Here is a 13,763-nt window from a genome sequence, read left to right on the forward strand (position 1 = left end):
ATTTATATGTTCGAGATGATAGAGAAAATGTAAATTTAAAGTTTTAGAGGGCAAGCCGAGATCAAAATTGAATTTCAAGGAGCGTAACTAAAAATAAGTCTAAACTTAACTGCTATTTGACGGAATACATAGAAACAAACCAAAATGGAGAGTACATTGAGTTTTACAGAGCCGAGCTAAAAATAGGTCAAATAAAAAACCTGTTGAAGCTCTTTAGAATTTCAAGAATCGACGGATCAGATGGGTATTACTGAAAACTAACGGTCAGGATTATAATCATCATCGGCTTATCCAAAGGAGCAAAAGCTAGAACATAACCAACCAAATTTCAATCTTGACACTTGAGTGAGCGAGCACGAAAATGGGTCTTCTTCTCTACTCCAATCCTCTCCCTCTCAACACCGCTTCGTCCCGTTCTTCTTCTTTTTCTTCGCCGTCTCCAACTTCATCACCTTCACCTTTCTCTGCAACTAGTAAGCTCTCTCTCTCTCTTCTCTCTCTCTCTCTCTCTCTCTCTCTCTCCATTTACTTAGTACATCAGCTTTTGCATTCTGTTTTGTATTATTTAAATTACTTCAAATGCTCGCCTATTTTCTCCAAGCCACACAGCTCAATTGGGTGTTCTTGGTTGGTTTCTGCTCGTTCAGGTCTTTTGTCAAACACTTGGCGTGCAGGCATTCGCTTCAATAATCCAGTTTCACCTCCATTTTCGTTTTTTTCTAATATCAATACATAAATGTGCAAAAATTTTCCAAAATGGAAACGTACAGTGTGATTCGAGGAGCGTTTTTGTAGTTAATTTGCTTGTTTATCTGCTTTCTTGTTTATTTTTCGGCTCGTATTCGTATTCGTATGATAATTTTGTTTTGTGTCTCTGGTTTTCAGTTTCATGGATGCACATGAAACCAAATGGTCTGCGTCCGAAATTTTTCAGCGGAGTTCGACTTCGTATGCCCGTTGTGAAAGGGTCAGGTTCAGTAGTTGTTAAGGCCTCCTCCGACATTGATGGAACTGCTGCTGCAAATGAGGGTAGTGAGCCCCTTCCAGATAGCAAGGAAGAGGTGGCGGTACCCGTCGACAAGCTTCCCTTGGAGTCAAAGCTGCAAGAGCGGCTAGAGCAGAAGGCGAAGATGCAACTGGCGAAGAAGATAAGGCTTCGTAGGAACCGACTTGTTCGCAAGCGAAAACTGAGAAAGAAAGGCAGATGGCCTCCATCAAAGATGAAGAAGCTAAAGAATGTTTGAGTTTTACCTCAAGATTTCTTGCAGGTTTAGTTCTGACCCTTTCTGTTTCTGCGGTCTCTCGTCGTTTTGTTATTGCAAGATCAAATGTCTCTTCATATTGACGTAATTTCTTAGTTTGAATCTTGCTGATGTCAATGAAAATAGTATTGCCCAATATGATGTGAACTAGGAATTTATAGATGGCAGAAATGCATTTGCTTTTTCCGCGTCGAAGATGTGAGAAATGTGGTTGATTTAGGCAATCCTTTCATCTAAAAAATGTAGAAATTGTCTCAAGTTCTGCTCCAACATTTACATTAAACCAATAATGCAGGGTAGGCTGCTTGGCACAAAAAACGCTGTGACTGAAGGTTGTTTGCAACCCCTACAAATGTCGAAATTGTCTCCTAATGTTTTATGAACTCCCATAATGATCTCTCGAACATGATGAATCCGAAAATATATTTTGCCACTTAAGCATGGTGCAGATTGACATTCTGTCACGGTGAATTTGTAAAGCATCAACCCTAGAGTTTGGAGTTCTATCCAGAGATATGTTAAATAAAACTCTAAACTTTTTAGGATCATAACCAAACCACCGTAGAACACCAAGCAGCCACCTCGCTATTCAGATTCCGGGGGGGTTTTCTCCATTTTTCCACTAGAATCAATTTGGAAATATGAACTCGATCCTCTCTCCCCGTGCTCATGAGGAGGTCGGTCTCTCCTTGTGTTTTTGCAAGGTTCTGCATCTCCTAGCCATTTTGTGCATGTTTTGATCATCCCTTGGCTTGTTCAGGGTTGTTCTCCAGTTTTATGGCTGGATCTTTCTCCCCAGTCATCCAGTGCGAACGCAAGCTTTCAACTACTGCTAATTTATTGTTTGGTTTTTTATGTTGTATTGTGTATCAATCTTTGCAGGGCAAAACCCTCTCCAAGTGCGGTTTTTCTTAGGTGCGCCCCCTGTAGCATACAGGCATTTTTGTGACCGTCGGATTTCATCCTGCGGTTAAAAATGATTACCTTGTGACATTCTTAAGAGTGTAGACTTTGTCAATGTTATCGTGAGAGTTGGTAGACGGGGAACCAAATAAGTTCCCCTTTTCACTAAACAAAATTGCTCTTGTTTTCAACTTCTAGGTACAGGCCCTTTCTAAAGGGTTACCATTTTTAGAAATAGAAAATGAGGATAACACGTGCAGCCGTCGGATCATTTTTAATGAAATCGCGCAGCTAGAATCCAAAAAAACTCTTCACGTGGCAATCGTTCAATGGATGGATACTGTACTTCTTGACCACGTAACAAGCGTTTAATAAACGATGACGCCTCAAAACTAAAACTTTATTGGATAAGTGAATCTCTTCAGGTCCCTATAGTCTACACTATGATCCTAACATTCTTTTTCGACCAAGAGTCATACGTACACTATCGCCAGAGATAATGATGCACTTTATATCATATGAGTGCCTCGTTCATCACGTGATTAGATTAAGAGAAGAGGGACGGTACAAAATTTCCCGCAGCATAGAGGCACCCATGATTGTTTTTTGGTTGTGATTATCATGGATTGAAAGGCCATCATCACCAGCAATTCCAAAGCAAAAGGAAAACAAAACACAAAAAATAGAAATTAAAAATTCAAAGTATTATCCAAAGCTTCTACATGTAATCGTTAAAATGGCTCGACAATGAATGCTTATAATTTTTCTAATTAACTCAAAGTAGCGACATTGAAGTCAAACCTAATGTCAAATCCAGCAGAGGTTCCTCAAGCTTTTCCCTTCCTTCTTCTACCGTGGTCCATAAGCATAAGCTGTGTCCAAAACTATACCTCTAAACTATAAGCTCAGAATTAGAGCAACCACGACGACAAATATGCATGGCCTTGCAACAGCACCAGCTGAGGTTGACCTGCAGGCATCAGATAGCTGTAATAAGTATCGTTCGTTACTAGTAACCAGTTCTCCCTTCTGTTTATATTACACCAGAATTCATGAATGATATAAAACAATAGGTAGTGATACATAGACTGAAACCTAGAAGCCACCACCGGTCTCAACTCCGTTGCATTATTTCATTTCTTTTTCTTTACCATTAAGTTTTATTGTATTAAAGACCAACCCCTAAATAAATGTGCAAAGATGCCGTCCTATGTTCAAATGCAAGAAATAGCAAGATGGACTGAAAGCAAACGCTATGAAAGCAATGCAACCGTACATGAGCCAACAATAACTGAATTCCTCTCTCTTCCCAGGAATGCATCAAACAGTAGTGAAAAGCATATAATTCAAATGGAAAGAAAGGGTAATCGGATCACATAGATGACTTCATGTGATCCGATTTTTAGAAAACGAGATGATAGAGACCATTATTTACCGTATAGGACCCTCGTGTTCTGGTGCAAAACAAGGGTAAAACAGTGAAATATGTAAGAGGTCCTATATGGTGGAATACAAGGTCCCTACGATGGTCCTATACTTACAAAGCTGGTCCTATACAGATGTATATGTATGAAATGTTACCTTGCTACAAGCTGCTTGACTGACTCAGTTTCAAGTCCATGCCCTAACGGGAAAAGTGGATCATAGTGTGAATCCCCAACATTCATTGGGAGTTGATCTACAGTTCTGAACCATGTCCTTGGAAGCTTTCCGCTGAATCCATGATCCCCAAAAAGGACATCAGTAATACCTTGACCTTCAGAGCCTGGCAACCATGCTGCCACCAGAGCATCAATCGAGGAAATGTATGGTTCAATTACGATAGGTCTGCCAGTAATTAAGATAACAATGCACTTGACACTTTCACACACATTGCTGATGACACTAGGGCCAGGTTCCACCATTGTTAGATTTGTGCTGTCTCCCAAAGTCTCAACATAAGGGTGCTCGCCAACCACAACAATAGCATATGCAAAGTTGTTGGACTTAACAAAATTGCCATCAGGATTTTCGCTGTAGATAACTTCTGTGCTTGAGTCAACTGTTGAGTTTATAGCACCAAGAATTGTAGTCCCTAATCATGAAAACAAAGTCTGTCAAGATCACTGCTCAAGTAGTTTCCTGGAATTAAACATTCTTAAAATAAATAAAAAATGTGATTGAAATGTATTTGGACATATTCCAGTGCATGAAATAATACTTGAAGAGAAGTTTAGGAAATGTAATCTATCAATATAGCCATGAAAGCAGACTATACCGCTTGTATAGTTGTTGCCACTGAATCCTTGCCATGTCATTGTCCATCCACCGCATTGGTAACCCAGATTATCAGCATGACTGCCAACGACTAGAATTTTGGACACCTTCTTGGGAAGAGGTATGACAGGATCTGTATTGTTCTTGCTTTTCCCGTTCTTCAAAAGCACAAGGGATTTTCTGACAGCCTCCCTTGCCAAATCTCTGTGAGCCTAGTAATGGCAAAAAATAAAATACAAAAATGATCGATTCATGTCAGGTAGTCACTAAATAAAAAACTTAACTCTTTAGTCTTTACTAACATTGATAATTGACAAGGGAAGACCATGGAACTTGGACCGTACTTGTTGGCCATTAAATGTAACACCAATTGCAAAAGGATAACTAGAAAAATTGGATTCAATAAGACTGTCCATTCTAACTTTATCGAACTATATACATCAATCAAATGACCAACATGAGAGTTGCAATGATGATATTTGATTATCTTTGATAAACTGACCTGGCTTCCAAGCTCATTGACTAGGCTGAGATCAGCCAAAGGGTTCTCAAAAAGACCCATGGTGAACTTGACAAGTAGAATCCTTCCCACAGCATCATCAATACGATCCATTGGAACCACGTTAGTCTTGACAAGGTTAATGAGATCATTAATGAACTCTTTATAATTGAAAGGGACCATGACCTTCAAAACACAGAGAACCATCTTCAGAGTTTTATAATTGCAACCCAGAAAAAAAAAAATTATTACATATGCATTATTTTTCTCATTGTTTCACTGACTACAGTGTAGCAGAGACGCTATTATCTTCTTTCATTTCTGTAAGAGGTTTTTATATAAAATAAGACAAACCATATCAATTCCAGCTAGAACTGAAGCTTGGACAGAGTATGTGTAGTTTGAATGTGGTGGCGAGGTAATCCTGTCAATACCCTCCCAATCCGATATAACAAAACCCTGAATGTTCCACCAAAACACAATATGCTGTTAGCATGAAACTGCGCAGAACACAGGTAAACGTAAAATAGCAAAATGAAGCACACCACACCTATTGTGAGACCAATAACAACCAGAATAGAAGATGAGCAAATTATCAATTTATATCTTAGTTTCGTATTGAATCTGAAATTTCATTTCATTAACACAGATGAAGCTTAAAGACACTAAAAAGTGAGAACTGATGCAAATCAGGAAATATGCCCAGCTCATAAATTGTATCTAGAGTGATGAGCAAAAAATGCATCAGACGTTTGTTTGAATGTAGTAAGATGGATACAAAGACAACAATCTGTATTGACAACATCGTTGGGCACCGAGCAGTCGAGAAACAAGTTCGAAAAATGTAATGAAATGAAGATGATGTTAGACGGGAAATACAAGAATACATAAATGCAATGAATCCACATATAGACAAAGTGAAAACATAGGAAAGTGAAGAATCATGCTAACCACTAGGCAATGTCCCAAAAAAATCAACCACATTAATGTGTAATGTGGAAGTAAATTGAATTTGATTAAACATGCTGGGGCCAACATGTGAAAAATACACAACGTTGAGAAAAAACAGATAAGACTGACAAGTATTTTAAGACTAAAAATAGACTGAGGGCAAGAACAGTTATAAAAAGCAGTCAACTAGTCTCAATTACGAACATATACTTTGAAAACCAGTGATTCAAGCTATAAGATGCTGAGGAAGAGAATACCACACAAATAAACTACCGATAATTGTAATATGAAAAATTTTTGTACCAGAAACCTTTCTTGTATTGATGGTAAGATGTTAAACACTGGGGTGTGTTAGTTTCGTGCTTACATCAAATCTTGGTAAACAAGCTTGGATATAAAATAAAAGTGAATAAAATGCTACCTTAAATTTAAGGGTGCCCTTGAGGAAGTTCGTAATTAGATCATGGTTTGCATGCATCTTTTCCCCATTCCAACTGGAGTAGGAAATCATCACGGTTGAGACACCCTTGATGATCGAATCAGAATAGGCAGGCATGTGGATGCTAAGCAACTCATGCCGGTCAGTCACAGTGTTGTTCTCATTAATGCCCCTGCTTGTCCCACCATCACCGACGAAGTGCTTTGCACAAGCTGCAACCTTTTTCCTAAAACATAATAAATAAAAAATATATCAGGAATCACTAAAAGCTTGAGTATAGTAACAGAAGCAAACATGCAAACATGAGGTGAACTTCTAACATATAATTTCAGCAGTTGAAACTTGAAGCAGAGTTTTCACAAATAAATAATTGAAGTACAAGAACATTAATAAGGAAAATATTTTAGTAAACTGCCCCTTGTGGGATAGGATATACATGGTTTGCTTATGAATCATGTAAGGCAAACCATGAGATAGACCAGTGGAGAGATTTTTATCATTGTGATGGTTTAAGTTTATCATTGTTCTATAAAAGCTTAATAGCAGCAACAAGATTCAAAATTTAAAGAAAATAAGGGGGAAAATAAATAAAGGAATCAGTAAATTCATTTGATTTATTATTGAATTCATAACTAGAAAAACATGATATATGTTCCAAATTATCTTTCTTTTTCCAGAGGAGTAAAATTATCTTTCTTACTCAAAAAATCAAGTAAATTAAGATCACTAACAATACTAAGGTATGACTGTATCTTTTAAATCAAACAAACGGAAAATTAAAATTAAAATGAACACAGAAAAAACAAAGAAAAGATAGAAGTATGCTTATTTTCACAAAATTCATACTTTCCACCAACATATGGCACTCCTTTCCGAGAATTAGCAGGGATATCTCCCTGCAAACCTGGAATAATCTCTGTCATTTCCTCCACAATTTTGTGATCTTCACTGTAGCTTTCATAACATCGACCCCATCTTGGATCTCTACATACCTATAAAGGATGTTCCAGGTAACGCGCAGAAGTCACCGGATGGAGAAAATTAGGACATCATTATCCACGTAAAAGAAGAAAATGCTGAATACATAAATCCTTTTTGCAATGTGTTATTTACCGCAATGCACGGAGCAAATACATAAGGAATCCCCGTAGCTCGGGTTTCAAGAGCAGTTGCAGAACCAATTCTTCGTACCAGTTCAGGGTCCCTGAATACTGGAAATATTTAATAGGAAGAAGACGCATTCAATGAACTAAATGGAAAACATCTCAAAGGATTTTGAAATGTGTGGTTAGTTATTTTAAAGCTCGCTGGAGTAGGACAGAGATTTACTTGTAGGGATTTGACTCTAATGGGCCCTTGTTGTAGTTATACAGTTACAGAGTGCTTCTTTTAAAAGATAGTGATAGATCTCATCCTTTGCGTAAAAAAAGAACAATGCACTATCATGTTGAGAAATGAAGCAAATAGAACCCCGAAATTTTTACTTGCCTGGTAGCTCCAAGCCCAACATTATGGGGAAATATTGTAGCATTATAGACATTATTGTGTCCATGAACAGCATCAATGCCATAGATCATTGGAATGCCCAAACGACTAGATAGGGCTCCCTTCTGAAATTCATTAATCATGTTAACCCAGTCTTCAGCACTAGCTTCTGGAAGTGGTGCACTGCCACCACCGCTCAATACACTACCTGCACAAACCAACAGACATCATCACTCAATTGTCTTATCATCTCATTGTGTTCAATATTTTTCTCTTTACAGAGAGTCTTACTCCCTCCAAGGCAACCAAGCATGGGGGAAAAAGGAGTACAATCTCAAGCCTTGCTAATTGAATAAAGAAGAACCATTCTCATAACCGGATACATTTTTACTCCCTCCGGAGTCAAGTGATATTTTCCTGTTCAGTGAAATGCAACAAAGAGATGAAATGTGAGGGGTTTTTTTTTTTTTTTTTTTTTTTTTTTTTGTGTCAACAAAGCAGGAATCTATACATATGTTTGGGAAAAGTTGCACAGTAAGTACAACTTCGTAAATATTGACACCTCAAACATCCTATGCACAAACATCTATCGCTGCCGGACAACCCCAAATGGATTGCAGGGATTTTCTACCAACTGCACCCCTTCCTTTAGCCACTTCAACTGATACATTTGTATATATAAACTAAATTCACTAGAGAACACCCCATCTCATGCGTGAGCACCTTTTTATTAAGATAAAAGTCCACAAGAAAGATACACAAGAATGGAGTTGTGCCATCAAACGATTTGAAGTTAAAAGTCACTTAACGGCTTGGTTTGAAGCTAAAGCAGGAATAAAATGCGGAGACTATGAGACACAAAATGCAGTTACTTGAAGCTTGCACAGACACTAGAACTGGAACAATTTACGTTGATGTGCATCAAACGCAGTTGAAGGTAGTTGTATTGAAATAGATGCATTGCCTTACCAATATAGTAAGTTTTCATAGTATCAGCAGAGGCAACACTCCTATCAATCTGCACCATCTGACCAATCTTCTCTTCAAGAGTCATTCTACTAAGAAGGTCTCCAACTCGAGCAGCCGGTGGTTGGGATGGATCTTTGTACTTGATGTAATCGGCTTTGACCGTTACAAAACCCATCCACCACCAAACCAACAACAAACCCACCACGGGTAACGAAACCCAAGCCATTGTAACACGGTCCCTTTCACTCTGGTAAACCAAACACGAAAGAGCGAAATTACAGAATGCCCATCATTTGTTCTAACCATTATATCTGTTTGGTGGCTGAGAAAATGCAAGACACAGAAAAAGTATGCAAAGAGTTTTTGTTCAATGTGATTGTCCTTGTTGCACAAGGAGATTATATTTTGAAAACCCATTAAATTACATACAATTATTTTGTATAATAATAATAATAATAATCTGAATGGACCCCAAAGCAATCATTTTCCAAATTTAAAATCCTAGTTGCTGATTTGCAGTAGCTTATTATATTTTCTTTTATCGGAGATCATGTGAAACACAATCTATATAATGAGGAACCAGCAAGATACAGCAACTATATAAATCCAAATATTTTCAACAAAAAAAAAATTAAAAATAATCATTGTCCTTAATCTTCCTAAAATTCTCAGAAGCTAAAACAAAACAAAGAAGTAATTCAGCACTAACAATTAACATATATAATCAAAGAAGAAGAAGAGCAGCATTGTGATTTAGAGAGCGAGAGAGAGAGAGAGAGAGAGAGAGAGAGAGAGAGAGAGATCTTACAGTGAGAGTGTAAAAAGGAAAGAGAGAGAGAGAGAGAGAGAGAGAGAGTGAGAGAGAGAGAGGGAGGGAGAGAGAGCGATGGGGAATCAGTATTCAGTAGCGTTAATGCAACTGAAGGGAAGGGATTTCAGTTTTATAGGCAGCTCGGTCAGGCAGCAAGTACAAAGATGAAGAAGCCGATTTATAATTATTAATTAGAGAGAGAGAGAGAGAGAGAGAGAGAGAGAGGAAGAGTCTTGACTTGTGTCGCCATCTGAATTTTTTTTTTTTCTTTATCTTTAAAATGGTAACTATTCAAGAACCACGGTTATTCATTTTTTTCGAAATTCGAAAAAATTCATAGAAACATGCTAATCTTTTCATGATCATAATTCTAACTTCCACAACAATAGTGGGTTTCGAACTTGAGACCATCATTTTTTCACTTAAGAAAATCTCGTAATCCATTTTTTACCACAGGCCACTAGCTCATGATTATGTCGCCATCTGAAATTGAATAAGCCCATTTTTTATGTGCTCTGAAATCTTTTTTAAACAAATGATATTATTTACGTTAAGATGAAGGGTGTGAGCTGCTTCAATAAACTAGTAATGATATAATTTTAATTTATTTTTAACTATAATCGAACTTAATGCTTCACATTTACAAGTAAAGGAGGAATATACTAGACCGTAGTAATAAATAGTCAGAATATTAAATATGTTAATTTTTTATTAATTAAATTCTAATACAAAATTTAATGGTTACAAAGTATACATCACGAGCATCATAGATTAATTTTTTTCGGAAACTGCATCACAGAATTTTTGCAGACACAAGTCTGGTGGTTTTAATTTCATTTATTTTGCTCTTTCTTTCTGGTGTTCCCTTATTTATTAAAATAAAAAGGGAATAAAAGAACGTGGGTTTTAATTGGTTGGTTCGTGCAGTTGTAACTTGTAACTTTACCTTTGTGAGAATAACGTGGGAATGTTGAGAATCTCCTGAACGTGGTTTTTCGTAAATCAACTTTCTCTTCCTAATCCTAATTAATTCCTACCTAATCATCGTAAAAGAAACTTTTTTACCCATAAAACTCTCATCAACTAAAATATAAAAGTTGATGCAAACGTTATCAGAACTCGTTATTATTTTATATTTTAGTACAATGTTTTATAATGTTAACATAAAAATTGACATTAAATTACGACGTAACGGAAAATTAATTGCGAGCCTCATTTTTGATAAAATATCTTTAGCAGTTCTCCGGACAAGAACAACCAATTTCTATCATTGTCACGATGAAATCTTTACTAATTAATCATTTATCAATAATCACTTTTTGTATTAGACCAAATCAATAAGATATTTTCTTTACTTTGACTTAGGTCAAAAAAAAATGTGACATGGTTTGAAGCCCACTTCTTTTGAATGGACCACCTTGTGTTGCCCGGCTTGCACAATTGGTTCCTTCTCACCCTCCTTCTACACAGTACAGGATCCAATTTCTTTGCCAAAGCCCACCCCAGATTTCAATTCAATTCCTTCATGCAGGCTTGCAGACTCTTCCCATCCAACACAAATTCCGATTGTCCAGTCCGCACATCCATTTTTATATCTCGCACATTCTTTTAAAGTAACAAGGGTTGTGTGAGAAGTAAAAGTAAATATGTGGATAGCATCATTGAACATGCAATTGTGTTTAAGTATGACCTATGAAGCATAGGTACGATGACACAATAAGACAAATTTGTGAAAATTAAGATACGATACGACATAAATATACTTATTAAATTATATATTAGTATATAAATCTTATTGGAGGCTAACAAAATATCACTTTCCGAAAATTAGAGCAGGTTACAATAATGTCTTAGTAAAAAGAAAATGAAAGAAGTGAGGAAGATAAAACCCTAATTGGTGGGTAAGGGCAACCAGCCAACTCTAGTTTGCAGGTGAGGTTATACCTCGTACAACACCAAGGGACGCTTGAAATTGTAAAACACCACAAAACCAAAGCAACCAAAAAGGAATATTGGAAGAGGAATAGTCCCACTATTAAGAAAACTCCACCCCCCAATCCCCCCTCCCCCCATATAAATTGTCACGCAGGCCACCCAGCATGTCCTACAAGAAACCCAAAACCAAGCACCAATAATACGATCTCTAACAAAAGGCAGGCAAACAGGAGAGAGAAAGAGGGGAGAGAGAGAGTTGGCTAAGGCCGTACCGAAAATGGCATACCAAATCCCAAACCGATCCCGAACCTCCAGTGCTAATACCCGCCCAAGACAATCCCATCGTCTCATTTATGAAGATTTCCAGCCCCACTTTGAATTGAAGGAAGAGGAGGAAGCTCACATTGTACAAGTTCATCTGCCTGGTCTCTTCCTCTTCTTTTCCTACTTTCTTTCTTTACCCGACTCTTTACTCAAGTTGGGCGCTCGTTTGGAATTGCTTCTTTATAAGACATTTTTGTTCATTAGCACTTTTGGTAGAATCGCTTTTTTTAGAAGCACGTCAAATTTTTTTATTAAATTGCAAGTGCTTTTTTTAATCCAAAAACACTTCTTAACTTTTTCTGCCGAACATGATCGTAAGCGCTTTTGATGATTTGAAAGCGGGTTTTAGTTATTTTAAAATTAATTGATTGCACCAAATTACGTTGGTATTATATTAACAATCTACATTATTTTATAGAGAGCGGGGAGAATTCTCGACTCACTAGACAACTGAACCGACCTAACTCATGTGTTGCAAAATATATGGTTTATTTTCAGGTTTTAAGAAGGAACAGGCTAGGATTACCTATATGAATAACCCTGGTGTGATTAGGGTTTATGGACAAAGACCTCTCGACAACAACATATGGAGCCGTTTCAACCAAACATTTCCGGTTCAACGGAATTGCGACGCAAGTAAAATTCATGGCAAATTTAGCAATGGGATTCTTACCATTACAATACCAAAGAAATTCATCACATGGACTGCAACAGCCGAACCTGCTGCAACCACGGTCAAGCCGAAGCCACACGAAGTTCAAGAGGACCCAATTCCTTCAAAGCCGAGTTTGACAACACCGGCAGGCCCTCCGACAGACACCTCTTCGGATACAAATGGTCGGGAAGTTATTTCTCAAACAGCTGCTGCTTCTGCTCGAGGTGAACAACAAAGGGGCAAGACAAGTGCTCAAGAAGCTGCTGCTGCTGCCGCATCAAAGGCAGAAAAGGCTACTTTCACTGCCAGAGATGAAAAAGAAATGGATGACAAGAATGGTCGTCCTCCATTAGCTCCTCCGAAAGGCACTGCAGCTGAGACAAAAGCACATGAGGATACGGAGGATGAGGCTCTTCCAAAACCAATTTCATCGATCCAGAAGGAAAAACAAAGGGATGAGAAGAGGCTGATACCGTTGACTGGTCCGGAAACAGGCATAGGCGAGCCCAAGTCTGACGAGGGTGATCAGGATGGAAAGAGAGGAAAGGCTTCTGTCAAGAGTGTTTATCGCACGGGGGTTGAAAACAAGGATCAGAAAGAAGCAAAAGGAAAGGCTGATGCAGAACCGAAGAATGCTGAGAACGTTGTCAAAACTAATATAAACAAGGAAAGGGAGACCGATGAGAGAAGCAAAGAAGCAAGTGCCCTCCTTAAGATTTTGGAGAGGGAAAAGAACAAGGACAGGGGTTTCAGTAAGCCTAAAGAGGAGGGTTCTATTGCTGCACATGTGATGGCTGCTGCAAAGGAGCGTATGAAAAATCTCGGAAGCGGGATGAATGATGAAGAGAAGCAGAAGTTGATCAAAATGGGCGCAGCGGTTCTAGTTATTATGGTGCTAGGGGCTTCTGCATCCTACAGTTTGTGGTCCTCTGGGAAAGGCAAAAACTAAGGCAGGCATCTTTTCACATTCCATCACAAATCTGTTATTACAAACTACACGAACACATACACAAGTATTGCAGCTTTTACATCCATTTGTATAGAAATTAACTACGACGACGCATATATATACCTTACAAACAGGTGTAATATATATCCATCCTTGGATGAAAGCAATACAAATGACTGGTTCAGCAGAGGTATATCATCTCGAAATTGATTCATACCCGAAACAAAAAATTAATATGTTGATCTGCAGAGGACCCCAAAACTAGTACTCAAAACAAATTACATGATCTGCCTTTATGTTTGTGGAATACAAGTCTAGTGGCCAT

The 13,763-nt window shown here is 37.9% G+C and overlaps 3 protein-coding genes across 4 annotated transcripts; 2 read left to right on the forward strand and 1 right to left on the reverse strand.

The window, feature by feature from the left end:
• Window positions 1-314: 314 nt before the first annotated feature.
• On the forward strand, window positions 315-1,691 carry LOC137734878 (large ribosomal subunit protein cL37-like). Of its 2 annotated transcripts, XM_068474190.1 has the most exons (3): window positions 315-473; window positions 886-1,268; window positions 1,558-1,691. In XM_068474190.1, the coding sequence occupies exons 1-2, from the start codon at window positions 362-364 to the stop codon at window positions 1,242-1,244; spliced, it is 471 nt and encodes a 156-aa protein (XP_068330291.1). In that variant the 5' UTR covers window positions 315-361; the 3' UTR covers window positions 1,245-1,268; window positions 1,558-1,691. The 2 variants fall into 2 exon arrangements, with proteins under 2 accessions (XP_068330291.1, XP_068330290.1); XM_068474189.1 differs by lacking the exon at window positions 1,558-1,691 and having other exon boundaries at window positions 886-1,420.
• Window positions 1,692-2,745: 1,054 nt separating this feature from the next.
• On the reverse strand, window positions 2,746-9,750 carry LOC137733916 (uncharacterized). The gene is made up of 11 exons (XM_068473133.1): window positions 9,573-9,750; window positions 8,765-9,011; window positions 7,799-8,003; window positions 7,424-7,514; window positions 7,157-7,302; window positions 6,293-6,536; window positions 5,275-5,379; window positions 4,924-5,106; window positions 4,423-4,633; window positions 3,747-4,239; window positions 2,746-3,135 (listed from the first exon to the last, which is right to left on the reverse strand). Exons 2-11 carry the CDS (start codon window positions 8,988-8,990, stop codon window positions 3,063-3,065), a joined length of 1,977 nt encoding a protein of 658 aa, XP_068329234.1. The 5' UTR covers window positions 8,991-9,011; window positions 9,573-9,750; the 3' UTR covers window positions 2,746-3,062.
• A 1,937-nt stretch (window positions 9,751-11,687) lies between these two features.
• Window positions 11,688-13,620, forward strand: LOC137734090 (inactive protein RESTRICTED TEV MOVEMENT 2-like). Its single transcript, XM_068473366.1, has 2 exons — window positions 11,688-11,935; window positions 12,333-13,620. The coding sequence occupies exons 1-2, from the start codon at window positions 11,788-11,790 to the stop codon at window positions 13,436-13,438; spliced, it is 1,254 nt and encodes a 417-aa protein (XP_068329467.1). The 5' UTR covers window positions 11,688-11,787; the 3' UTR covers window positions 13,439-13,620.
• Window positions 13,621-13,763: the final 143 nt, after the last annotated feature.

This window comes from Pyrus communis, chromosome 5 (genome assembly GCF_963583255.1).
Source record: "Pyrus communis chromosome 5, drPyrComm1.1, whole genome shotgun sequence".
Classification (NCBI taxonomy): domain Eukaryota; kingdom Viridiplantae; phylum Streptophyta; class Magnoliopsida; order Rosales; family Rosaceae; genus Pyrus; species Pyrus communis.

Coding starts and splice junctions, on each gene's coding strand:
- LOC137734878 (XM_068474190.1), top strand. CDS start 362: ATGGGTCTTCTTCTCTACTCCAATCCTCTCCCTCTCAACACCGCTTCG. Junction 474..885: donor TTCACCTTTCTCTGCAACTA/GTAAGCTCTCTC, acceptor TCTGGTTTTCAG/TTTCATGGATGCACATGAAA.
- LOC137733916 (XM_068473133.1), bottom strand. CDS start 8,990: ATGGCTTGGGTTTCGTTACCCGTGGTGGGTTTGTTGTTGGTTTGGTGG. Junction 8,004..8,764: donor TATGAAAACTTACTATATTG/GTAAGGCAATGC, acceptor TGGTTTGTGCAG/GTAGTGTATTGAGCGGTGGT. Junction 4,634..4,923: donor TCAATGAGCTTGGAAGCCAG/GTCAGTTTATCA, acceptor TGCCATTACTAG/GCTCACAGAGATTTGGCAAG.
- LOC137734090 (XM_068473366.1), top strand. CDS start 11,788: ATGGCATACCAAATCCCAAACCGATCCCGAACCTCCAGTGCTAATACC. Junction 11,936..12,332: donor TGTACAAGTTCATCTGCCTG/GTCTCTTCCTCT, acceptor GTTTATTTTCAG/GTTTTAAGAAGGAACAGGCT.